At 40.1% G+C, this 27880-nt stretch overlaps 1 protein-coding gene across 2 annotated transcripts in view; it reads left to right on the top strand.

Moving 5' to 3' along the window:
* The first annotated feature begins 5686 nt into the window (after window positions 1-5686).
* Window positions 5687-27880, top strand: part of SLAIN1 (SLAIN motif family member 1) — a 59830-nt gene continuing 37636 nt past the window's right edge. For both annotated transcript variants that reach the window (XM_081128134.1, XM_081128133.1), the window contains exons 1-2: window positions 5687-6504; window positions 19650-19789. In XM_081128134.1, coding sequence (XP_080984260.1) covers window positions 5903-6504; window positions 19650-19789 — 742 coding nt within the window. In that variant the 5' untranslated portion in view covers window positions 5687-5902. The remainder of the gene's footprint in view (window positions 6505-19649; window positions 19790-27880) is intronic.

The raw sequence follows: 27880 nt of genomic DNA, 5'->3' as shown, positions 1-27880 counted from the left end.
TGCAGTTTTTTGCAAGGGAGTTTTATAAAAGCTCTTGAAATGATCAAAGAAAATCCTTTTGAATTGAAGAAAGAAAACTCTACCACATTAACATTTATGATAAAACATTTGAGGAAACCAAGAAAATAGATTGTTCTAAATCCAAATACTTCCAAAAGCTCTAGAGTAGACACTAAGTGTGATGGTAGTTTAAATTACCAGATTTTTTCTCTTTGAAGAAATTAAAAAAAAATGCTTTGAAATATGAAGTTACTCTTCAAAGTTTAAGTAATCCTACATGCTTATTGATCAAAAATGTCTATCTGTTTTGGGTGAAAAAGTTTAAGATATTGAAATAAGTTTCTGAATTTATTACATTTAAAAATTTTAAAATACCTCCAAAACCATTTGGGGATCTGTTCAGGCCTGACGGGCTGTGAGAGAGGTTATTGGCATTTGAAGAATCCAAATGGCTAGAAATGCAAAATAAAGTGGTGGTGGTTTATGCTCTTTTGTCATCTGAGCAAAAATAAGTATTGAGTGAATAGCCATTGTAATATTGTACCAGCCCTGGCAACTTTGTTGATCTTAGAAAGCTACTGTTTTCTAATCTGTGCTTGGTGACTTTTAAAGTTTCAATAATATTTGCTTGCTAATGAATCAGACTTTGTTCCAGGCATTCCTGACTACTGATTTTGCATTAGTCACTAGTCTTTTTTGTGTATGTGTGTGTTTTTAAATATGTCTTTATTGATTTCTAAGAGAGGAAGGGAGAGGGAGAGAGAGAGAGAGAGAGAGAGAGAGAGAGAGAGAGAAACATCAATGATGAGAGTCATTGATCAGCTGCCTCCTGCACGCCCCCTACTGGGGATGGAGCCTGGAACCCGGGCATGTGCCCTCACCAGGAATTGAACCACGATCTCCTGGATTATACGTCGATGCTCAACTCCTGAGCCACACCGGCCAGGCATAGTCGCTAGTTTTTATTGATAAACCACTAAGACCAGAGCAGGGTATTTTGCTGCCTAAGACCAAAAAAGAGATATTGCAATTTGTGAGCTTGAACACTGAATCCAGATGGCCTGGCTTCAAATCCTGACTCTGCCACTTACTGGCTGGGTAACTTTGAGCAGATTGTTTGACCCCTCTCTGCCTCAGTTTCTTCATTTATAAAATCAGAATAACAATACAAACTACCTCAAAGGGTTGATTGAAGATTAAATGAGTTAATACAAGTAAAGGGCTTAGAATCGTTGCTGGCATTTACTAAGCACCAATAGCTAGTATTAAGATAAATTGTATTTTAATGGGAGTAGTAGATATGTGAGCTATTAATAAAAACAAAATGAACTGACCACAGAGGAAATAATATTAACTAGGAATTAGAGCTGGGTGCTGGGCCCTCGACCTGTCCTTGCTGTAATACATTTGATAGCCGGTCTAATAGTGACTATCACACCTGCCCCAAGCCTCGAAGCTTGGTAAGGAGATCCACATGAACCAATGCAGCTTTCTACATGAAGTCTTCCCCAAATTTTTACCCCAAATTAATTGCTCCTTCTTTGGCACTCCCTATGCCGTTGACTTGTATTTTCTTTTTAACTTATCTTTTTTAAAAAAATTGAATTTTGACATTGTTTAACAAAACCATGCATGTGTCAAGTGCACAACTCTATAACACATCACCTGCAGCGTGCACTCATCACCCAAACTCCAGTCTCTTTTCACCCCCACTTATCTCCCCTTTGTGCTCTTCCACTTCCTCCTACCCCCTTCCCCTCTGGCAATCGCCATACTGCTTGTGTCTGGGTTGTTTTTTTTTTTTTTGTGTGTTTTTTTTGCTTAATCCCATCACCTTTTTCACCCAGTCCCCCCAGCCCCCCCAACCCCATCCCCTCTGACAACTGTCAGTCTGTTCTATGTTATTTTCATAATGACACTTATCTCGCTAAGACTTGTACTGTAGTTAGCCTTTTATGTGCTTCTTGTCTCCAACTAGATAAGGTCTTGGTGGCAGAGACACTGTTTTAGTCACTTTGAAAATAGCATCTAGCACTGTGACTTGAACATAATAGACATATAATAACTGTTTATTATAAAGGGCTCTGACAAGTATAACTTGCCAAATAAACAGGATTATTATTATTATTACTATTATTGTTATTATAACCAGCACTACATGTGACTTTTCAGGGCATAATTACATGGGCTGTTGGCATGAATTAGAGTAGCAGAGTTGGGTGGCGACAGAATGGAGCAAACCACACAAAGATTAGAGGCGTACCCCGGAGATGTTGTGGGTTCAGTTCCAGATCACAGCAATGAAGCGAAATGTAACCTTCTTGCTGGTAGGGTCTTGCCTTCAGCTGTGAAAAAAAGCAACATTTGTGGAGTGCAATAAAGCGAAGCACATGAAATGAGGTATGCCTGTATTTACATAAATTCTGGCTCCATGTATTTTTTTCTCTCTGCAGTATCCCCTTAGATGAAAATACACACATTAGATGCAAATGTTTCTCTAGCTTTTAAATGGGTGAGATGAGAAATAATTATTAGGGTGTCTGCAAAAAGCCTTCTGAGCCTCCCGCGTTGTTACCATTTGATAAATGAGGTTTATGGAAATAATTAGGCTCTTGTCTAAATTTCAGCTAGAACCTGGAGATTTATTTACGTATTCATCTATTCTTTAAAAACCTATTTCAATGTTTCTTTGCTATGTGCTAGACACTGTGCTAGGCACTGCACAAAGACAGTGGGGGCCCACACTAGTTAAGCCTATTCTGTGTGGATAAACGGGAATCTCCATTTAGATGCCGAAGAAAAGCAATCACTAGTCTGGGCTGAATCAACGTGAAAACAGTTGGGGATCTTTGATCTTAGTTTAACAGGTTAGGTGATTTTCTCTTACTGTAATTGGATCTATCAACTGGAATGAATGTAGTGCTCACGTTAAGGTATGTCCACTGCACTGATTGAAAACATATTTCAAACATATGCACTTACTCTTAGAGGAATTGTACTCCAAGACAAAGGTATAAGGAAAGGAGTGGCTAGACCACTAGAAACTGCTGGGAACTGTCATTTTCATGACTGAACTTGGGCGAGTAATCTAACCTTGTTAGGTCATCTGTAAAACTGGGATAATAACCAGCTGTTCCTAGATTCCCTCGAAGAATTAGATTTACACATTCAAGAAGAAACTATGCTGCTTTGCAATTCTGTGGCTGCATCAATTTGATGTCTGTAGGTCTATGAGAGGTATATGTGAAAGCTACAAATCAAAATAAGTTTACTTTCTCTCTAAAAAGAATGTGTGGTATATGGATGTTTCTCATCGACCTATGGTGTTTCAAATGCATCCGTAAAGCATGAAGTTTTTAATGGGAAATGTATTTACATTTTTCCTATCTTCCTTGTAATAGTCTGGAGTCATGTTGCGTATTTCATTAAAAATTAAAAAAAAAAATAAAATTGAGCAACTACGTATGGAATTTCTTTCAAAACACAAAGCCTACAAATTTGCATCAAAATAAAAAATCAAGACTGCTTAATTAAAACCTTGACACCATCAACCTCATTAATTATGTGTTAAAGAGACTGGCATCCTGGGGATACCAACTTAAAATCAGAGTGCATTTTGCGTGTCTCTGGTGTGTGTACATGAGTAATTCACAGAAGGGGTAAAGAAGAGGTGCTTTAACGGGAAGGAAAGAAGTGATTTAAAATTTCCCTGGACATGAATCACTTCGCACTTTTAAAACAGTTAGGAAGAGGGCAAATCTGTCTTTTCAGAAGAAGGAGGCAGAATAGAAATTTAGGCCAGAATGTTTCATCTCCCTTTTATGTCTAAATTTCAATGGATGCTTTCTTGTTAAGAAACAAAGATTTGTTTTATTTTATTTTATAATAAGTTTTACTCAGAAAGCACAGTTCTAGAGCTTGACTACTGTAGGTTGCTTGGATGTATTCTGCAGACCCTATGGGGTGAATGGGGGAGGAACCAACCGGCTGTTTATTCCTCTCCGTTTCCAGAGTGGACACATCTCGCAGCCGAGTGACTGCTTTTCTTTACACCTAAATTCTTGCTGTCTTCACCAGCCGGCGCCCGTTCCCAGTTTCTTTTCTCATGCGGAGCCCAGCAGCTCTTTGTTCTCATTGTGTCCGTCGTCTCCCTTTCTTTGTGTTGCAGGGATACTGCCACCCGCATCTGCCACTGAGCATGCGGAAAAATCCTTCCATAGATTCTTTACTTAGGACTTTTCGGTAGTCTCACTCCACTCCTCCGGGTTTTAGTAATAACCAGAGCATGCAGAAGATAAACCGAAACCGGAAAGGTGGTGGGTGATACAGGTGGTGGCGGTGGCGGGGCGGGAGGGAGTTCGCGTAGTTACCGCGCCGGCTCGTCCGAGGCATTGCAGCTCCCGCCGAGCAGGTTCGGTGCAGCACACCCCTCGACACGAGCTCGAGATACAGGCTGGCACTCAGCGGACACAAGTGCTTCTGAGCAGGGAGGCGCTGAGCCGCGTCTAAAATCAACTGATACAAGGTGTTTGCAGGGCCAGAGCCCTGAGCTACATTGTCGCCGGCACTGGGATGTCAAGTCGCAGAGCCTGAGCCGAGCCCTGCACGAGACAGCAGAGGGGACGGGAGCCAGGTGGGAGGACTTTCCTCGGAATAAAATCGATGACTTCCATCTGGTTGCGTTAAACATGTAAAATACTAAGTCAACAGCAATGGAAGAGAACTTGATTCAGTTCTTCTGCTTAAAAATTCCCCCCCCCATCTTAAAGCAGATTTGCTGATATTTTCCACAAGATGCAAGAAAGAGGTTTGCAGGTGAGATTAGGAGATTGGAGGCAGAGTTCTGAGGTTTTCTGTGTTTCTTTCGTCCCGCAGCGAGTCTGACCTTAACAGCTTGTAAATTACTTAACAGGTGGCGGGAGCGCTACAGCTTTACTCAGGCGTCTCCGTGATGACTCCGTCTGTGTTGTTCGCCGCTTGTGCGGCCACGTCTAAGAACCGTGTCAAGCGCGGAGCTTGGCGCTCAGTCTTTTGTTTAATGAGTATATGAGTATGTATATAGTAGGGAAAACGATCGTTTTACTTTTGAATGAACTGAAGTGAACACTTGGCTGTTCAGCAGCCGGCCACCCTCCCTCCCATAATGAGGGGGTGTCTCCGTTCCCCTGGCCTCCCCTCTCCCACCATCTTGTTCCTGCACCACCAGCTAGCGGGCCGAAGGCATCCAAGTCCTTCTGTTCCCTGCATTTACTTTTTGGTCCTTAGGATAACGTTCCCTTGCCTGTTGGTTTCCCATGGGTTTCAGTAACTAGCGGCTCGCGGACAACGTCAGGTCTAACAGCGCTCTCGGAAGGAAACGAGCCAGCGGGGAGCAGGGCGCCCCCCCCCCCCCAAGGCTCAACCTGCGGCGGCCGCCACTCGGGAAACGCGCCCGCGGCTCGGAGGTGCCAGCGGTTCGCACCCCCGCGGGCGCCGCGGCCGCGCCTCTGGCGGGAAAGTTCGGGCGGGGTCCAATCAGGCACCTGGGATTAGGTGGCGTGGGCGGGGCGCAGGCTCCGCCCCTTTGAAGCCCCGCTCTCCTCGGGCCCCCTCCCACCCAGGCCCCGCCCACCCGGCGCCCGCGCCCCGCCCCGCCCTGGGGCCGCGGCTAAAACCCGGAGCCGCCTCGGCGCCCAGGGGACTGGAGAGGCGCTCTGAGCATGTGCAGAGCTGCTCGGCGGCGGCTGCCTCGGCCGGAGGCTGGGCCCCGGTGCTGATGCGAGCATCCGACGCAGCCTCAGCCCCAGCGAGGTCGGCCCTCCGGGCCCCGGACGCAGGGAAGCAGCTGTAGCCTCCCCGCGGGCAGAGGAGCCGGCACGACGGTCCGCAGCCCCGGGCGACCGCGGCGCCCCCGGGGCCCACGATGATGGCGGAGCAGGTGAAATGCGCCTCGGCGGGGGGCGGCTCCGGCGCGGGCTCCGGGGCGGTGGTGAACGCGGAGCTGGAGGTGAAGAAGCTGCAGGAGCTGGTGCGCAAGCTGGAGAAGCAGAACGAGCAGCTGCGGAGCCGGGCGGCCAGCGCGGCCGCCGCCCCGCACCTGCTGCTGCTGTCGCCGCCGCAGCCCGCCGCGCCGCCCCCCGCCGGGGCCTGCAGCCCGCTGGGTCCGCGGAGCCCCCCGGCCGCCGCCGCCGCCCCGGGGGGCCTGGGGCTCGGGCTGGCGCTGGGCGGCAGCGGCAGCGGCGGCGGCGGCACCAGCCCAGCGTTCCCGGGGACCTTCTGCCTGCCCAGCCCGGCGCCCTCCCTGCTCTGCAGCCTGGCGCAGCCCCCCGAGGCGCCCTTCGTCTACTTCAAGCCGGCCGCGGGCTTCTTCGGCGCGGGCGGCGGCGCGCCGGAGCCGGGGGGCGCGGGAACGCCTCCGGCGGGACCCCCCGCGCCGCCCTCGCCGCCCCCCACGCTGCTGGACGAGGTGGAGCCGCTGGACCTGGAGAGCCTGGCTGCCTGGCGGGACGCGGACGACTGCACCTGGTACTGCCGAGCTCCGCTCCCCGCCCCGGGACCCGGGTCGGGGAGGCCCCGGGGGACGGGGGGGGGGCGTGGGCAGGAAGGGGGCCTCGCGGGGCCCGGGACGTGGTGGCCTGGCAGGTGCCGAGTTGGGCGATGAGCGGAGGCTCCGCGTGAGGGCGGAAACCTGCTCCCAGGAGCTTAGAACGGCCCGGGCGGGGACGACCCGGTCCCCTCCGTCTCCACGCGTCCTGCTCTCCGCTGACTATCGGGTCCCCAGCTCCCTCGTTCGCATTGACTGAAGAGCCCGCGCTGTGTTCTTTGTTACTCAGTCTCGCTTTCCCCCGGTCTCTTTTTGGCGGTGACGGGGGATGGGTAGGGGGTGGCCTCCGCCTGCGACTGTTGCTGCGCTTTCCCCCCAGCGCGCGCCGGCTCCTCCGCGCTGCGCCTCCCGCGGCGACCCGCGCAGCCTGGCGGCGGAGCTCCCCTTGGAGATTCCTTCTTGCGCTTCGGGGTGTGCAGTCCTACGGCCCCATTTCCCTGCGTTTTCATTGATAGCTTCTCATTTCAGACACTGGCTTTTTTTTTTTTTTTTTTAATGTGCTGACCTCACTGGCTTTCCTATCGATAATGTTGTCAGAAATGGGTGCTCTTCAGGGAATGGAGTGGGCAGCTTGAAGGCACTCGATTGCCCAGGAACCAAGGAACTTTCGTTAATTTTTAAAATTAAATTGGTGGTTGGAGAAAAGTGAGATTAGGGGAACTTTTTGTTTTTCAGAAACTTTATCGGAAAATTCGAGGCTGTCAGCATTTATTCGGTTGAAATCTGTTTAGCTCTTTCTACTTTCCATCAACGAGCAACTTTGGAGGGGGTTCTTCTTTTATTACTTATTTTTCATGCTTCTTGCTCGTGGAGTAATAATATGCTTTCTTCGGTCACTGGAGGTGGTGGAATTATGGTCAGGTGAGTAGCAGCTTCAGATAGGTTGGAACTTAGGTTGATGCCAGGGAAATGAACAGCACTGTCCACATAGCAGTGACAAGAATAGTTGTCCCTCTTTCATCTTGGGTTCTTTTATTTAAGACTCTTCCTATTTTTGCAAGCTGGGTTTACCTTACTTCCTTTGTGTTCCTGTTGCATGGTTGCACAGGAGGGAGTGGGAAATGAGAACCTTACTGGTTACCTTCTGGGAACTGGGCTGCTCTTCTTCCCTTACTCTTGAGAGAACTCGGAAAAGCACATTAACTCACTGGTTTGATTCTGAGAATCAAAATGTATGGAGCATATTCATGTATAAGACATCCCTCTTCCTTGTTAGTACTTTACTTTTCGGAGGTGGCTGAAGATGTAAAAATCAAAACAACTTCTTTCTGGAACTTGAAGCCATTCTTTTTAGAATCTGTAGCTTTATTTTTGTGGAGCCCAGGCTGTGTTGTAATCTCAGTTTCAGCCTGACTATGGTACTGGATGGAAAATGCTCTCTTGGTGGTTCTTAGGTCATCACTAACTATAAGCCCACATGCCGCTCTCATATTATTTTAGATAGATTTAGTCTCCATAAGTATAGATTGCTGATAGTATATGCATAGCTAATGTACTTCTAATATTTTCTGTTTTGAACGGACTTCTGCCATGTTTAGTTATCATCTAACTATTGTATTTGATATCGAGTCTTTACTTTTGTAGTTTATTTTTTAATTCATGTGGCATTGAAATAACTTTTTAAAAAATCACCTACTTAGTTCGGATTAGCCTATTAACACTTCAGATGGTTTGAAGTAAATCTAAATTCTAGCAGTTTCTACTAATTTTACTCAGCATATAGGTGAATAAATAAATCATACCTTGACACTTTACAAATGGTTTTACAGACAAATGGTGTAGTATTTATAGAGCACTGTATCTTCCTGAAAACAAACCTGGGAATAGAATCCCAGGTGGAAAAACAGGGAGGGATCATTAATCTTAGTGGGCTGGATGTAAACATCTTTTTTAAGGTCACCCAATTTATAGACTTTCTATCATTAGCATTTTATGCATTGGGATATTTTTGTATTGCAATATTTTGGCCTGTTGATGAGCAGATAATCACCAGATTTAACCCACTTATTAATGCTTGCAGAGCTCTCTGAAGTTCCTTCATCACTGCAAACTGGTCTCATAAACCAGGTACTTTTCGTTGCTATTCCCTGGTATGTTTGCAGGAAGACAACTTATTTTTATTTTTCCTGTTTATTAAGAAACAGCTGTAGTGGATAATATGTACCTGATTGTTTAAAAAATACTTAAAAATAAATTTTACATTTTTATTGTTAAAAAGACAAAACACAGGAGTATAAAGTTGAGCTTTTCCTCTTATCCTCAATTTACTGCCATGACTCAGAGTTAACCCTGTTAACATTCTGTTGATCCTTCAAGATAAAAACATAATTATACAAACCAATATGCAAATATATACACATCATTTTACTTCTATACTTACCTTTTATTGAACTGTCTGGGATACTTTGTGTCCCTGTAACAATCACATTATTGTTAGAGTAAAAATATTAAGGACCAAGTTACTGTTAACTATCACCAACAATTTTTCATATGTTTTTACCATGATTTCATCCTAACGAGTTAAACAAAATTGCTGTTTGATAATTTATTTACAATAGTACTTTCTGCTAAGATGTCCTCTCTTTGGGGGAAAAAAGTTCACAAATGTAGTTTAATCATTGAACATTTTAGAAGTTCTTTCATGTAAATTTATTTTTTCTAATAAAATCTTAATAGTATAACTTCACTGTTTAGTAACAACCTGGACAACACTTGGTTAAGGAAAATGTGTAGAAGGAAAAGAGTGAATTTGTAGAGTCAGTATTTGCTTGATGATACTTCATTGGTTAATGAATGATCTATCAAGTCTCTTAGGTTTTTTCCCAAACAATTATTTAACCTATAAGTATCTTCTGTCTATAACAAAACAAAACAAAATTTTAATGTAAGAAGAATGATGTGTTTTGCTTTTCATTTTGATGAAAAGCTTTGAAACAAAATAGTCTTATTTCTTCAAATGTTTTATCTCAGTTGTATTTAAAGTATTTAATTTTGCCATAATATTACCTGGTTATCTTAGCACAGTGCTGCTAGAATTAAATGTCTCAGAAAATTCAAGTTAATTGCGGTTCCAGAACCTTAATTCTTAGATCCAGTTGTTATAGTCCTGCAGTATTTCAGCTTTCTTTTTTCACTGTTAAGAGACGGAAGTTCTTAAGTGAAATGACTTATGTAAGCTCCTCCAGTTTCAGAAAGAATTAAGACCAAAATCCAGATTGTTTACACAGATTCAGAAGTGTTTACACCATTGATATTTCCCTTCAGCTTTGATGGGACCCATTAGTGGGCTATAAAATCAGTTTAGTGGATTGATCAGCTTTTTTTTTTTTTTTTTTTTTAAATGAAGTGCAGTAGAATATAAAATCAGAGTGCTTTATATCTTACAATACAAACTTGTCTTGGGTAAACTTATTTTAGTTTTACATGTGTGTGACCTGGGTTGAAATAGTAAATGTATTTGTGCACTATAGTCAGCATTAGAAAAACTCCAGTTTATACTGTTTGAAAACAAAATGGGCTTGGGGAAAACAGGTTGGAAAGCACAGCTGCCTCAAGATAGTGTAGCACTGGGGAACATCAGGTCTTGCATGCCTCAACCAGGAAGACAAGTCTATATTCAGAAAATGCCAGGATAAAAAAAACATACCAGCTAGTATATAAAATACAGTCATATAAGGAGACCTTTATTTTAATGGAGTGGCAGTTAGCAGAATATTGAGACTTGTGTAAAGGGATGTGGCAGGGATTTTAAACTTGTCCAAATGGAAAGGACAGGAGGAAAGTTCATAATTGTATAAGGAAAAATTGTGATGTATACAAATTAAAGAAAATTTAATGAATGAATATTCATCTTCCATGTGTAACACCAAGACCCCAGACAGCTGGCTAAAATCCTTGCCAATTCTTCATCAAAGCTGTTGAACACCTTGTACTATACATATGGTACAGCTAAATTAGACCACCTAAACTGTTTTTTTGCATAATTGATTTTCAGTGAAAAGACCAGAGGGTGCTTCACTTTCTGACAATGCTAATTGAAAACAGCAGTGTTTTTTTTCTAGGCACCAAAGGAGTTTGACTGAAGTATGTGCTGATGTGTCTTTAAAATGAGTACCTTTGAAGCACTGCAGGGAGGCACTGAAATGGAAGTTTAGACCTAACTGTGGAGGGAGAGGGGGGAGTCTGCTATAGGATAGTTCAATAACTAAAATTTGGATTTCATATATTCTTCTAATAGCTTAGCGGTGGTTTCTTTGGCAATGGCTGACCAGTTTGACCCTTGCCAGGTGCTTCTTAATTGAACACTTTAATTTGACTAGAGACTGGTTGATTTTGCTTATTAGTGCTGATGTTTTAACTTTCCTTAAAATAAAACATGTGGTGATTGAAGTATCTTAAAATTACTTTGAAAATTGCTACATATTACATTTTAGTGACAGGTGTGTGTGTTATAATTATAGATATAGATAGACATTGCTGAATGATTTGTTTTTGTATTATCTGTAGAAGGATGACTTTAGACCCAAACATTTACTTGAGGATAATTGAGATCTTCTTCTGGACAGTTGTAATACTTCATTGGGAGCATTCAGTGCAGTTATGGTGGACTTTGTATTGCTTCTGACCTCTCAGTGTTAGCACATGCATCACATCAAGGGGCTCAGAATAGGAAATACATCGGGAAGAGGAGACTCTATGAGAAGGATATGTTTCTAGTCGTGTTTTTGGAAGTTACTGAAGAAAAGTTAAAATGATAGTGTGATGTTTCAGATATTCTTGCCAGACTCAAATACACCATCAAGTAAACTCTAGAAGCTGAAAGAGTAGTTTGTAAGTCACTGGGAAGGTGTTGTATTAATGATGGCAAAGTAGGATATTGCAAAAGTTGCTGGAATTGTAATGACAATGAATAAGGTAATTTTTAAAATGACTTTTAAGAAGATTAGAACCATTTAGGAGAAGAAATACAGGTTTTTTCTTTGCTTATCCAATTTTAGAGATACGTTGTATTCAGGGAGTTTGTAGCTACATGATCTCTCTAACTGCCCTTTTTCTTCTTTATTTAAGTTCAGCTGTAGGCCTTAGCCATAGAAATAGTAGGCTCAAGGCTGCCTGGGGTACACTGTTTGGAGACTGACTCTGAAAATAATCACTTTTCTTAATATCATATATGCATAGTGCTTCAAATGTTTTATCAAAGTAATACAATAAATAGGATGTACGTAGTTCGAAGCTCATCTGTAGCAAGGCTTGTTACAGAAAGCGGCAGTCCTCTGCTCTCTCCTACCTCTGAGCCCTCCACATAGGCATTGCTTTATGCTCCTCTACCTGTTTCTTTTGTTCTTTATTTCTCAGTAGTCTTTAAGCAATATGAACATAGACATTTGTAGACTTGTTTTGGAAGGTGAAGACTAAGCTCTCTTCCCCTCAACCCCAAACCACATATCTCCTTTCCTTCCTCATGTTTTTCATAATTTTTGTATTAAATCATTATAATGCTTGTATTATGATTATAACTGTTATTAGCTGAACCCTGTATGTTACATCTATTTTCTCTAATCCCTTTGTTCCTCCAAGAGTTAATAATGGCCTCTCTTTTCCCCCTTAACTTTCTTTCATCTGTTATTACTGATTATTTATTGAAACACTACTGGAGTCATGAAATTCCTCAATAAGGCCAAACACATTTGATAATCTTTTTTTGTTGCTGCTGTTAATCTTCACTTGAGGATATTTTTTTCCATTGGTTTTTAGAAAGAGTAGGAGGGAGGGAGGGAAAGAAAGAGAAACATCGATGTGAGAGAGACACATCTATTTGTTGCTTCCTGCAAGTGCTCCAGCTGGGGCCGGGGATCGAACCTGCAACCCAGGTACGTGCCCTTGACTTGGAATCAATTTCACAATCCTTCAGGTGCAAGGGTTGGTGCTCTAACCACTGAATCACATGGACCAGGGCTGATAATCTTTTAACCTTTTAAAAAGTATCTTGTAGTGCCATTCCTTCTGGAACTCTTAAGTCCATTGCTCCACTCTTCACTGTTTGCTCCTTAGTCTGGATGCCCTGTGCTATTGTCATGGTAATTCCTTAGGTTTCTTGCCTATGTAGGATATCTTATTTTTAAAATTATTTGTCTTCCAATTTCATTTATTCTTGTAGGTGGGGCACAGCCTTCATTAGCTTTCTGAGAAAGGGCACATGTATGAGAAGTACAATTTGAAATCCTGCAGATTTGAAAATGTCTTTATTCTCTCCTCATAGAAGATTCATAGTTGGGCTGGGTATAAAAGATAAGTCAATCGTTTCCCCCTTATCTTTGAAGGCGTTGTTCCATTTTGTTCTAATTTGTAATATTTTCTAGATATTGAAGTGCACTGTGGTTTGGATATATAATCCTTCCTGACTTTTCTTTAGCTTTCTTTATCCCTTGTGTTCTGCAATGTCTTATTGTACCTTGGTATGCCTCTCTGTTCATTTATTGTACTGGACATTTGTGGGTGCCTTCATCCTAGAACTCAATGACCTGACTTTAACCTTTAACTCAGAAAATTTCTGCCTTTTTTTGTTTTTTAACATATCCTTCGTGTGTGTGTGTGTGTGTGTGTGTGTGTGTGTTTCTGTTTGTTTTAGAACTTGTAATCAGATCTAGACCCACCTGGTGCAGCCATTTAATATTCTTATCTCCCATTGTAAATCTGCATCTTTGTTTCGCTTCTGGGAGATTTCTTCAGCTTGATTTTCCAAACTCACTTACTGAATATTTTGTTTCTGCATTTTCCAAAAATGAAGAAACTTTCTTTTTTAATATCCTGTTTTTGTTTTATGAATGCAACATTTTCTCTCAGATAATTTTTTATAATTGCTTGGAGTTTTTGTCTGTTCTCTGCTTTGCTTGTTTCATTTCTTCCCCCTGCCCTCTATTTTTAGTTTCAGGGTTTTATTTAAAAGGAATATTCCAAATATCTGGTATCATCGGTTGTCTGTTAATAGCTAAAGGAAGTATTAAAGTTGATCTAAAATTCTGCATGGGTGGAGTTTTTTGACTGGTACACTTTACTAAGTGATTGTGTGGGTAGCAGTTCAAGTTTCAATTTCTTTGGGTCGTCTCTTGAGTTCGTCTATTTTTCCAGGCCTAAACCTCCTATACCTCCTGGAAGATATAAGTAAGGTGATCAACCATTCTAGGAATGTAAAGGCTGACACGGGGCTAGGGTTCTAACCAGTCAGCAGGTAGACTTTTATTTAGTTTCTCTGGTTCAGTAAGGTTCTTCATTCCTCCTTGAACTAAATTTGGTGTGCCTGAAGTCAGGGCTTCTCTGGATCAGTCTATCCACATAGTAAACCTCTGGTCTTAGGCTGCAATGGGGAAGGGGTGGTGGGACTGGCTGTTATGGGGTAGAGGAGGGCCTGTGGGGTTCCAGTTGTTCCTTATGCAGACTTTCAACTGAATTCCCTGCTTTCAGTCGCATGATCATCCCCATGTTCTATGAACTTCACAGTGGGGGTGAGACATAAGTACCAAATAGCAAGGATGGACATGGAGTATGAAAGAGAGAAGTTCCCATACATAAATACGTCAGAGTGTAACTAAGTAATTAGGTTACTTAGTAATCAATTATGCCTGTGGGAAGTGAGCATTGCTTTTGAATATGCTGTGAGGCTGTGGGGTCAAACGAAAGAACGATATTACATAGGCTCTGAGAGATTGACGGAACCTTCCTGTGAAGTTCCCCTACAAGCAAAAATAAAAAACTCTACCCCCCCAAAATGGTGTGAGTATCTGAAATCCTGAGGCAAGCTGGCTGGTGAAAGCTTACTAGTAGCAGAAGATATGAGCAGGTGTCCCTCATGATGCTAGAGGTAATGGGCAGAAAGTGCTTCAGATGGTAGCTGCAAGTGCAGCTGAGACAGTGACGTGATTTGTATGTGTATGAAACAGTGAGGAAATTTTATTAACTTAAAGTCTAAAGAGAAGGATGTTTCTCACTTGACAGATTTTGTGGCTCATTTGTGTCAGGGCTGTGGCACCTGCTTCTGTCTGATTCACCTGTGTGGTTGATGGCAACTCGAGTCTCAAGTTGTAAGAACATTGAGGGACGGTTCCTGTCTTGTGACTTTTATTTTACAACTTTCTTAAGGTATAAGTGAAATATAAACTGCGTATATTTGAAACGAACCGTGTGATAGGTTTTGACATGTGGACCCACTCATAAAACCATCACCACAATTAAGATAATGGGTCTATCCCGCCTCTTCAAGTTTCCTTGTGGCCCTTTGTATCCCTCTCCTGATCCTGCCTCCAACCCAGGCAACCAGTGATCTGTTTTCTTTCATTCTGGGTTAGTTTGCATTTTCTCTGCTTTTAGTGCAATGAAACCATATAGTATGTACACTTTTTCATGTAGCTGTTTTGGTCTGGCTTCTTACAATCAAGATAATTATTTTGAAATTCATCGGTGTTGTTATGTGAATCAATAGTTCGTTCAATTGTGTGGACATGGACATAACAATGGCTTACCTAGTTATCTTTTACTGAATATTGGGTTATTTTCAATTTTTGGCTATTACAAGTAAGTCTTTGTTATGGACACATGCATTCATGTCTTCAGGCTAACTACTTAATGACTTTCGAATGCTGGAACAGGGAGCAGGTGTATGTTAACTTTCTAAGAAGCTGCCATAACCTTTTCCAAAGTGGTTATGCTGTTTTACGTTTCTACCAGCACTATGTCAGTTCGGTTGGTCCACATCATCACGGGCATTTGCCGTGGCTGGTCTTTTTCATTCTGGCCACTCTGATAGATGTGTAGCAGTATCTCATTGCTGTTTTAGTTTGCATTTCCCTTATGACTAATGATGAGCGTATTTTCTGTATGCTGTTTGTCACCCATAGATTTTCTTTGGTGAAATGTTTGCTCAGTTCTTCTGTCCATTTTTTAAAATTGGGTTGCTTATTATTGAGTTTGCAGAGTTTTTAGATATAATCTACATACAAGTTCTTTTATCAGATATGTGATTTGCAAATATTTTCTTCCAATCTGTGATTCATTGTTCATTCTCTTAATAGTGTCTTTCAAAGAGCAATGTTTTAACTTTGATGTTCAATTGATAATTTTTTTCTTTTATGGATTATGCTTTCAGTATAAGAAACTGTATCTAAGAAATATTTGCCAACCAAAGGATACAAAGACTTTTGCCTGTGGTTTCTTCTAAAAATTTTGTAGTTTCAGGTTTTACATTTTTGCCTGTCATCTGTTTTGTGTTAACTATGGATATTGTGTGAAGTATGGATCAAAGTTTACTTTTTGCAGATGGATATCCATTTGTTCCAGCACCATTTGTTCAAAAGATTATCTTTTCTTCATTGAATTGTCTTTGTAATTTTCCAAGAATCAGTATTCCATATATGTGTAGTTCTGTTTCTGGATCATCTCTTTTTGCCCATTGATATACGTATTTATCTTTGTGCCATATTGAAACACTTTATTACTATAGCTTTGTAATGAGTCTCAGTCAGCAGTAGTTCTCCAACTTCATTGTTTTCTAAAGGTTATTTTGGCTGTTCTAGGATCTTTGCATTTCCATGTAAATTGTAGAATCAGCTGTTACATTTCTGCAAAAACCCTTCTGAAATTGTGTGTATATATATCTTACTGATTTCAGAGAGAGGAAGGGAGAGGGAGAGAGAGAGAGAAACATCAATGATGAGAGAGGCATCCATCAGCTGCCTCCTGCACGCCCCCAGCTAGGGATCGAACCCCCAACCCAGGCATGTGCCCTGACCGGGAATTGAACCACGATCTCCTGGATCATAGGTTGAAGCTCAACTGCTGAGCCACACCAGCTGGACGCCTTCTGAGATTTTGATTGGGATTTTGTCCATTGAGATTATTATATGGTTTTTCTATCTTAGTACATACGGTAAGTTATGCTGATGTTTGAATGGTAAGCTAACCTTTCATTCCTGGGATAAACCCCACTTGGTAACGATGAAGTATACCTTTTATATATGGTTGGACTCAGTTTGCTAAAATATTTAGAATTTTTGCTTCTATGTTTACAAGGGATATTGATCTTTAATTTCCTTCCTTATAAAGTCCGTGTATGGTTTTGGTATCAGTAACCCTGGCATCATAGGATGTGTTAGGATGTGTTTCTTCCTCTTCTGATTTTTTGGGAAGAGTTTTTGAAGAATTGGTATTCTTCTTTAAATATTTGGTAGAATCCAGTGGTGAAAACTTCTGGATCTGGACTTTTCTTTGTGGGTAGTTTATTTTTTTTGTAATTTTCCATCCTTTTAACCTGTGTGTTTATATTTAAAGTGTATATGTTGTAGGCAGCATATAATTGGGTCTTTTGTGACCCCTTTGAAAATGAGGAGAAACTTTTCCACATAACTGTCAGAATATTTCCCCTTAGTTTTTAATTGGTTAGGACTGTGTCTAGGGCTTGTGCCTAAACCGGTCACTGGGCAAACAGGAATAATGGATTACAATAATTGGCTTAGCCCAGTGCATCCATCCTCAGGCGTCGTTCCACACAGCAATATCAGCATCACCTGGGAGCTTGTGAGACATTCAGATTCTTTGACCCCACCCCAAACCGACCGAATCAGGTAGGTTAGACCTGCCTGCAATCAGGTGTTAGCATTTTTTGTTTCAACAAGCCCTTTAAGAGATTTAGATGCACCAATGATTGAGAACAACTGGCCTAGACTAACCTTTACTTGGGGGTCTAGAGAGCTTCCTAGTACTGCACCGTTCAGGCTGGGTCCTTCAGCAGGGAATGGTCAATGGGGTGGGTTTACATAGGTAGGTAATTATCTTGTTCTAATGGACTGAGGTGGGGCCCAGGAATATAAATTTTTACTAATCAATATAATCTTGATGAAGAAAGGACCATGTCCACATTCTCAGGGAATGATGATATATTACAATTACTGTTAAATAAATTAAAACAGTTATTTCAGAATCTTTATCTGTAATAGGAGTTAGCAAATGGTATCCTATGGGTACATTGGGATTGCTGCCTGGTTTGTATGCTGGTCAGCTAGATTTTTATATTAGTATTACTTTTATATTGCCTACAAGAGACTCACTTTATTTTTTTTTAATTTAAATTTTTTATTTTTATGGATAATAAAATAATGCAGATGTCCTTCACTTCTCCCCTCTTTGCCCACCTCCACCCAGACCCTGCTAGCCCCTCCCTGGCCCTTCTTCTCACACTGTCATCTGTGTCCATGGGCTAGGCATATATGTTCTTTAGCTAATCCCCTCACCTTCCTTTATCTGGTTCCTCCCACCCCCCTCCCCTCTGACATTTGTCAGTCTGTTCCATGTATCCATGCCTCTGGTTCTATTTTGTTTGTCAGTTTATTTTGTTCATTAGATTCTACATATTAGTGAGATCATATGGTATTTGTCTTTCCCTGACTGGCTTATTTTGCTTAGCATAATCTCCAGGTCGATCCTTCCTGGATACGAGAAAGGGTACGAGATCCTTCCTCTTTACAGCTGTGTAGTATTCCATGGTGTAAATGTCCCACAGCTTTTTTATCCACTCATCTACTGATGGGCACTTGGGCTGTTTCCAGATCTTGGCTATTGTGAATAACGCTGCTATGAACATAGGGGTGCATAAATTCTTTCTGATTAGTGTTTCAGGATTCTTAGGCTATATTCCTCGAAGTGGGATCACTGTGTCAAAAGCCAGTTCCATTTTTAGTTTTTTTGAAGAAACTCACTACTGTTTTCCATACTGACTGCACCAGTCTACATTCCCACCAGCAGCGTACTAGGGTTCCCTTTTCCTCCACATCCTTGTCAATATTTGTTTGTTACATTATCAAATGATTGAAAAAAATCAGAAGAATACTATTCCATGACATGTGAAAGTTATGGGAAATGCAACTTTTAATGTCTATAGGTAAAGTTTATAGGAACTCACTCATTTATATATCATCTGTGATATTTTGGGGCTGCAATAGTCGAGCTGAGTGTTTGCTACAGACTGTGGCCTATAAAGCCTAAATGCTTACTAGCTGGCCCTTTATAGAAAAAGTTTGCCAACCCCTGACTTAAAAGAATAATTTACCAAAGAATAGTACATTTCCCAACCATCTTGGATAAATGATAAATTAATAGGTGGGAGTCCTGACTATAAGCAGTAAAAGAGTGAGTAACGAAGTATTATTTTAAGAAAGTGCACTCATTAGGATTATGGTAACTTTGTTTGAAAAGTATTACTTTAATGAGATTCGTAATTAGAATACAGCTTTATAAAGTAAGGCCAATTATTAGAGTCAGTGATCATAATTTTCTTTTTTCCTTTTTTTAGTTAACTATTGGTTAATTCTTAAGATAAACCTTTTTATATAACCCTATCACTGAAATTCTAAAATTTACCTTAGCACAGTATATAAATGAGAGGAAATCTTTGTTTTAACTTACAGTGCCTCATTATTTTCAATCCTACCCATTGTTATGTAATGGTATAGATGCTAGAAGTGAACTCTTCCTAAAATGCACCTTTGAAAGCTGCTTGTTTGGCTTTAATGAGAAAGGAGCAATTACCAAATTTAGTATAGACTTCGACTGGAGAAATACCTGATTATTTGAAAGTTGAGAAAATCAACAAACAACTGACATTCACTTTTAAAAAGCGCATAAGATTTGCTTTGTTGACTGTCATGTTTACATACGTTAGCCCAAGTTCATATAAGATTCTGTTGCCAAGAAAGAGATGAACATGTTCATTTCTAGAAATAGAAGTAAGGTAGTCAGATCATCGTGGCATCTGTTCAAGTTTAGTTCAATAACAGATGCCTCCAGTCTCTGACTCTCAGGCATCCTTTCACAGTTTTTTGGAGTCCTTCCCACCAAGTTACGGAAAGTGTCATAGTCTGTTTGGGGATGTTTGCCTGTTAGAAAGTAATTTTGGCATTTGAACTAATCAAATGTGAGTTCTGTTTTGGTAGAAATTGTTAAATACATGTTATTTCCTTTAGAAGACAGGTAATCTCTATATATCTCTATAATACCTATAATGTAGATTTCTCTTTTTAAGGTTATACGTTGGCTCTTCAAAGACATTCTCGTCATCAGAGAAATCCCTGAGCCCTTTGCAGTGGTGTAGACACGTCCTCGATAATCCGACTCCGGAGATGGAAGCAGCAAGGCGCTCCCTGTGCCACAGGCTGGAGCAAGGTAATTGCAAACCTTAGCATTTACATTCACAGACTCTTGCCACTGCCCACGCTGTTTTTTGCTGGTTTTAGATTAGACACTTAAATGGAAAAACGTTACCCTGCAGTGTGGCTATTGCATGCAACTCACTTCACATGTATTATACATCAGGAATTCTTAATATAGAATATATTTTAGTTTCCTCCTTGTTTTTTGCCAGATTTTTAGTTTGTTTTAGTTTGTATTGTAAAGTAGGAATACATAATATTTTTGGTTTTTTTCTTTCTGTTTGTAAATATACTATAAGTGAAATGGGTCAGTCTTAAATTCTCTGGGGATGGTAACAAGGTCGTGTGGCTGAATTCCAAGGTAAAAAAACTGAGGTTCCCATGGGGCCTGAGTACTCACCAGTTTGAGTTCCTTAAATATTTAGTTGGTTGTATAACTGGAAGTCCTAACCTTTATAAACTGGAAAATAATCTTGTATTGTATGTACCATTAGTTAACTTATGGAGCCCAACACAACTTTAAATTTAAAAAAATTAGGACTGTTATAAAAGAAAACATGGCAAAAGGGATGAGTAGTGCTCAGCTTCTTGCTATTTTGATTAAGTAGACTAATTAAAACTGTGATTATTTAGGCTTTTGCTTGTCTCTTAACCTCTTGGTATCTAATTCTTTATCTAGGAACATTATTTCTATTCCTGAATCCAAATGTCACTTGAGTTTGAAAATGCAGAATCCTGCCCCTTCCAGATTAAATAATCAGTGTAGCTGGGATCAGGGCCAAGAGAGTCTGCATAGACAAGTTCGCCGGTGTGGCTCTTGTGGGCACTGAAGTTTGAGAACACTGCCTATGAAGCTCTTCATAGACAGGGATTGTGGATGATTATAAAATATTTGGACACAAGACAAAGTATAATAGGTAACATTTGAGCTTTTAATTCTGTGGCAATCAGTACATTAAATTTTTGGTGTCCTTTATTTTATTCAGTGTCACCACACTCGTCTGAGATAGGTACTACACTCACTTTAGAGGTGAGAAAAAAGTGAAGTTTAGAGAAATTCAGAGGATTATGAGGCCAGAGTGATACCCTGGGGGTAGAGCCAAGAGCCTGGGTCTCCCCAGTGCCAAAGACTGTTGTTCTTAACCGGCATTCTGCAGTGCTTTTTTGGCATAGTCATAGTAAATTTCAAGAGAAATCTGTTAACTACTTGGGGAAGATCAAATTTAAAAAGCATGCTTTATTCACATTTAAACTAAAATGAAATAAGTTATTTAGTATTAGAAAGTTGAAGAGTGGAATTAGGAACAAAGGAGTATTCGGGTTAAAACGATGGCCACAGATGGTTATCTAAGAGAACAGCTATCTCAGAGTCAGGAGACTCTAGTCTTGATTCTGTTCCCTTTTACCTGGATGACCCTAAGCAGCCATTTAATCCCTCTGGACTTTTCTCTTTCAAGGTCGTTTAGACCATTGCTAAGTTTCTTTCTCCTTGTTTCAAGTATATGAGTTTGTCTTAATTTTATTTAAAATAAAATTCAAATGAAATTCAGAAGTAGGGTTCTTTAGCTCAGGGGTCACACATTTTTCTGAAAGGGACTGGGTAATAATATGTTAGGCTTTGCAGGCCGTACAATCTCTGCCATCACCAGAAAGCAGCCATACATGCAGACATTAATGAACATGGTTGTGTTCCAATAAATTTTTATCTGCAGACATTGATTTGAGTTTCATGTGATTTTTTTTTTTTTTTTCCCCCCATGTGTCACAAAATAGTATTCTTTTTATTTGTTTAAAGCACTAAAAATGTAAAAACCCTTTTTAGCTGGTGGGTATTACAAAAATGGTAGGTTGGATTTGGGACACTCAGGCCACAGTTTGCTTACTGCCACTTTAGTTCATTTGCATACAGGGTACATTGACATAGAAGGTGGGTCTAAAAAAAAAATAGCAGAGAGGCTTTTGTTCATTTGACTTAAATAGTCCTAATTGCTGGTGGCTTTTAAGATTTTAGACTAAATGCGTAATTATCTGATTTTCCTTTCATTGACAAGGGGCTAAAGCAGAATTATGAGGTCAGGAGGAAATGAATTGACAAGTGCAATTTTATTCATGATGTAATTTATTTAATATCATATAAGAGAGGTTAAGCAGAGAACTAGCATTTCAAAACCAAAATTAGTCTTTTGCTAAATTTGTATATAAATCTAAATCCTCTTGCTGTGAGAATAGATACTTTTGTTCCAAAGATCCTATCATTCCAATGTGAGATAAGAAGTAACCCAGTAGAATATTCCCTGGATGAATTTTTGTTTTGAAATTTAAATTTTATAAAGCAATATGTCTGTAGTTTAGAAAGTATTAGTCTTATGGGTACTATAAGAAAAATAGCAAATTTCTACTCTATCCCCCCATGCCCATTTTATTACCTAGATATAGTTACTTAACAAAAGCTCCTTATTTTGGTTTTGTTGTTTGCCTCTATTTATAAATTCCATGCCCATCTGGCTGTTGCTTGAGTTGACAATTGGCTTTCTGCTTTGGGTGGTGAAGATTTACTTTTTTTTTAACACTCCGCCCTTATACTTTTTTTTTTTTTTTTTTTACCTCTCCTCCCATGTAGCTTTTTATTAATTTTGGGATACATCAGTTGATTATAATAGACATAGTCATATCTAAGCCACACAGTATTTTATCATCATGTTTCTTTTCTCATCTGACTTTTTGTTTTTCCTATAGTTAATTGTAAAAAGGCACTTACTTGATTTTTTTGGTCTTTGTCATTAACTTATCCCCAGACTCCCCATATGAACCATCCTTTGTATGGTTAGACATATAAAGCCACTAAGGTTGTTTTTTTTTTTTTTAAACTATTCCTCCTGCTTGTGTCCTCTGTTGTCCCACTCCGGACGGAACTGGCTCTCTGCAGGCCTCTGCGTAGCTCTCGCGGTGGATGACTTCTGCTCTCATCCTGGGAATTCTCCTGTCCTCTCTTCAGTGCTGTGCCACTTGTTTCCTTGATGGGGAGACTTCCTTATATTCCCTCTTTTAGTAGAATACATTCTCCTGTTTTGGGGGGAACAGGAGAGGATAGAGGTCACATGGGAGGTAAACTTGGAGAACCTCGTATGTCTGGAAGTGCCTATATTGTACCCTCACTCTTACACTTGATTGTTATTTGGGCTTGGTATGGAATTCTAGGTTGGAAACCCTTTCCAACAGAGTTCAGAAGGAATTATTCTGTTATATTTTAGGTCAGGATTGCTTTTGAGTCCTGTTCCATTCTCGTTTGATTCTTGTGACCTTCCTACTTAAAATACCCCAGGTATTTTAGAATCTTTTTTTCCTGGTATTTGAAATTTCATTTTTGTGCTAGATAGTCAATGGGCAGCTCAACCTGGAAACTTAAGCTTTGCAAAATTTCAAGCATTATTTCTTTGTAATTCTTCCCTCCCCTCCAGTTTTCTTTGTTCTTTCTTTCCAGTTACTCCTTTTAGTCAGATGTCGAATCTCCTGGATTCTTTTTCCCATTTTTTAATGTTCTTTCCTGTTTTGTTTTTTATCCTTGATTTTTAATTTTTTTTTGATGTTCTGCTTTCTTGGAGATTAAAAAAAAAAAAAAGCCATCCTCTAAACTCCTTTGCTGCATATTTATTCAGGACCTTCTATGTGCCAGGCACCATTGTAGTTGATGAGGATACAGCAGTGATCAAAACAGATGTTAAGTCCCTGCCCTCTCTGAGTTTACCTTCTAGTATTATTGACTTTTCACTTACTCCTGTTTTTGTGTAAAGTACCCTTATTTGTGTAAAGTATCTTAAATCTAGCAGCTTTGTTTCAGTTTACGTAATAAAACCTGCCTTTGAGAAAAGCAGGAGAGGGGCGGGGGAGGGAGCCCGAAGTCCTATAGATTTTGGGACAGTCATCCTGTTTTGTCTTCACCATAGAATCCCTACCCTCTGTGGTACCTTGCACCTTCCATTCTAGAGCCCTTCTGGGTCCTTGTTGGCTTACCCCTCACTATGGGCCCTTAAAGCAGTGAGTGCTGAAACCAAAGTCTGTTACTTAATCTTCATCTGTTTTTTTCATTTCCTAATGAAATGACTTTGTCCTGGTTGGTGTGGCTCAGTTGATTGAGCATTGTCCCATGCACCAAAAAGGTGGCAGTTTCGATTCCTGGTCAGAGCACATACCCAGGTTGTGGGTTCAATCCCCAGCTGGGGTGCATACGGGAGGCAACCAATTGATGTTTCTCTCTCCCTCTCCTTGCTTTTTTCTCTGAAAAGAAAATGAGTAAAAACATATTTAAAAAAATTTGAATGAAATGACTTTACTTAGTTTGATAGGTTCTCCTGTCCTATTCAGTCTTCCATCTGCCATTCTAGTGTGGGTTTGTAAGAGAATAACAGGTAGGAATTCATGTTTAGTGCTCCATGTCAAAGAATTCTTACTGGCTCTCACTTAAGGTGGTCCTTTGTCAATGATAGCTAATTAACATCAGAAATTACAGTTTTAACTTAACCTTTATTCATAATATAGCATAAATATTCAATTGAAATAATGTAAACATTCTGTATTTTAGAAATTTCAAGTAACTCTCTGATAAAGCATTTTCTTTTTTATTTAGATTTCATTTCTCTCTTCAACAATCAGCATTTTCAAGGAACAGATATTATTGAGCATCTTCTCTGAGACCAGGACTATTTCCCTTCATTTGAGTATAAATTGCTCACAAGGACAGGGTCTTCGTTTTCTTGATCATACCAGCTAGAAGGGAACCTGACCTATCATATATGCTGTTGCTAAAATAAATGAATTTTTATTTCTTTTTGAACCCAGTGTCACAATGACTACTGTTATACTTTCAGTTTTGGTTTTGACTGTTTTAAGATGGGGTGGAGTCTGCACCACTTTCCTTACTAGCCATCTCTTTCTTCCAGAAGAGAGACTGGCGTCACTGGAACTATCAGCTTGTGGCATTGTTTTCCCATTCACAGGCATGCTTAATTTAAAATAATCCGTTTTTACTTACTTTACTGCATTTTTTTGCAAAATGATCAGTGGTTGTATAAATTCCCATGAATTTAAAGACTGTTTGGTAGGACCATCCACTGCCATGACAAGGAGTAGTTAGGGATTCAGTCTGAAGAAGGTGAAGTCATCCTCTCCATCTCTGTCTCTCTGTACACACACTCTCTCTTTTACCAAAGGGTAGGTAAATCTTCTTTAGTGTTAGCTTGGGGCTTCACATAAGATGCTGCTTCTTAGCATATATTTCAGATATTTGGTTTCTATTTCTTGACCCTGATGTTTTGGGGGAGAAAATTACTCACGAATTAAAGATTAATTCCCTGTAGAACATGTTGAGGGGGCCATAGCTATGAGGAGCCAAAGGGTATCTGGTGGGTGGACCTTATTATAATACCCTCTGGTTCCTTGGTTTTACATCCCATCCCCTTCTTTTCTTTTTAAAAAAATATTTTTATTGATTTTTAGAGAGAGAGGAGGGGAGGTGGAGAGAGAGAGAAACATTGGGGTGAGAGTGGAACATCACATCAAACGGCTGCCTCCTGCACACCCCCTTATGGGCATAGAGCCCGCAACCCAGGCATCGCCCTGACCAGGAAGCCAACCGGCGACTTTTCGGTGCCCTGGCCGACACCCACCCCCTGAGCCACACCAGCCAGGGCAGTCCCATTCTTTTCTTGCTCCCTCTGAACCCTAGGAACTTAGCCTCTGCTGTTTTCTTGCTTGCAAATTAGCTGTCTTTTCTGCTTAAGGAAGATTCTCCAGGAACTCACCTGAGTAAGGGTTTGTCAGGCTCAGTTTCTGCAGGTACCTTAGGCACCATTTCTCCCAGGGTTTTCTCTAATTGTGTAATTGCTGATGAGCTCATTTGGATTGCAACTTCTTGAAGGACCTCTAGGTCTCTTTGCTGCCTATGTTTTTCATTTGGGAAATCTTCGGTAGCTTTCGTGTGGTATCTGACTACTTTGTGACTGTGGATCTGTTTTGGGAGAATGTAAGGGAAGTAGTCAAGGTTTGTCTTGAGGTTGTGAGAACAGGCTTATTAAAATCTTGTCCTTCTGGAAGTTTGTTTTTCTGAAGAAAGTGATGTGTAGTAAGATTTAATTTTATAGGGAGATAGCACGGGTATTATGGCTATTTTAAGATATTATTAAGAGAAGTGCTTTGTCTTAGCTACAGTTTTGCGGATTGGTTAAATGTGTGGGTGTATATAAAGGTATATATATATTCTTACAGATGACTGATATGTATTCAATACCCTTAAGTTCTCATAGGGAAAATTAATTGAATATTAATTAAATTGAAACTTTTATTGTGGATCCCAAACTTATTTTCCCTTTTCCAAACCAGTGTTTTAATGCCAAAATTTCATAATTTATAAAGTCTTATGTATCAAATAGTCAGAATGGTCAGCTTCCTTAAGCTTTCTCTGCCTCTTGTACATTTATATTTTATAGAGTTGTAAGGGATTAAATAAAGATGTTTGTAAGGCAGACATAGTAAAGGCTTAAATTTTAGGTCTCTTTCCTAATATATTTGAACAATGTAAATGGCTTTTTTGGATAATGTAGAGAAAGTAATGTTAGAAGTAAATTAACCAATTGTTGAAAGTTAAATCTTTTGGTACTTCTAAGTCTGCATTCCACTGGTATAAAATTAGATAAGAAAGACTAGAATGATATATTACCCCTTCCCCCCCAAAAAACCACTGAACCCTGATTTGAATATGCAATATTAGACAAAACTCAGTATCTTGCTTGTTTTTTTCTCTTTTGAAAATGGCCCTAACAAAGTTTGTTGTTTTGTTTGGAAGCATCTGAGGATAGGGGCCTATTCCTCCATTTTATTCTAAATTGCCAGTGTTTAATAACTTCTCAAACAAGTTTAAGTTCTGAATGTTTGGTTTTTGTGATTTATTAATTTGACTACATTTAAGTTCCTTAGATGAGCAAAGAAAGTAATTGAACATTTGGTGGTGTAAATGGTATGCGAGTAGCTGAGCCAAGAAAAAAAATCACATGGTGGTGCTCATTCAAATTTTAGTTCTGAGGGTGGAGATTTGAGTCTGATTTGTTCATCACTCTCCCCCTTTCAGTGGCTGGAGTAGTTCCTATCATATTGTAGGTGCTGAATGCTAATTATTGAATGAACGGATATGGCGGAGAGTTTTTGACCTAGTAGTTAGACTTAGTGCCCATAACGCCTCATCTCTACTGAGCTGCGTGATTACGAGCCTGCCACTTGCTTCTTGTGTTTTACTTAGTAAGTGGGGACATGAGTAGACTTCACAGAGCTATTAGAAAGGTTTCAGGAAATGTCAAATGTGAAATTACTTGAAAAAATGTGAAGTGCTATATAAATATAGAGACACATTCCTAATATACAGTTCTTTATTCAGAAACTGAACCAAAATATACAGGGAGTCCTCTTCATTTAGCTATTTATACTTTATAGAAAACTAATAGCATTTTTGTCTTTGGGTGGTGGGTGGTGTCTGTTTTCTGTACCTATAAATAAAAATAGAGTGAGGAATCTCAAATGGAAAATTTTATGAGTGTAGTTTATCTAAGAATAGTAGAAAATTCAAGACAACCTCGTTAATCTATTTCTTCTTAGGTCTATATGTATTTTCTGACATGCTTTTCTATATTCTTCCCCACTTCCTCTACCCCTTTAGAACATAAGTAACAAACACCCGTAGAACTTCCATGAATAGCATTAACTCACTTGATATTGTAAATTGGAATAAGACTAACCTAGAGTCTGCTAAGTCCAGGTCATGAGGCTGGGATGTTAACCAAATAATGATCCAAAAGCTTATCTAAGTAATTTGAAACACCCAATATGTGGCTCAGTTAATTTGGGGCCAGTTAATAAAAGCTTATCTTGCCTTAAGATACTTGAATGTCCATAACTATTGAATCAGGACAGGTCACGTTTGAGAAGTGTGGGTATAGTTTTCACAAAAAGTGTCACCCTGCACAATTACTATCGTGGGTCATGTTTCCCTATGACTGTCTCTCATCTCCTCTGGGATTACGCTAAGCAAGGGTGAATAGATATTACTTCGTTATTGAGT

The sequence above is a fragment of the Miniopterus schreibersii genome (assembly GCF_964146895.1).
Source record: "Miniopterus schreibersii genome assembly, chromosome: 2".
NCBI classification, from domain to species: Eukaryota; Metazoa; Chordata; class Mammalia; order Chiroptera; family Miniopteridae; genus Miniopterus; species Miniopterus schreibersii.
This window is presented reverse-complemented; position numbering and strand designations above follow the sequence as displayed.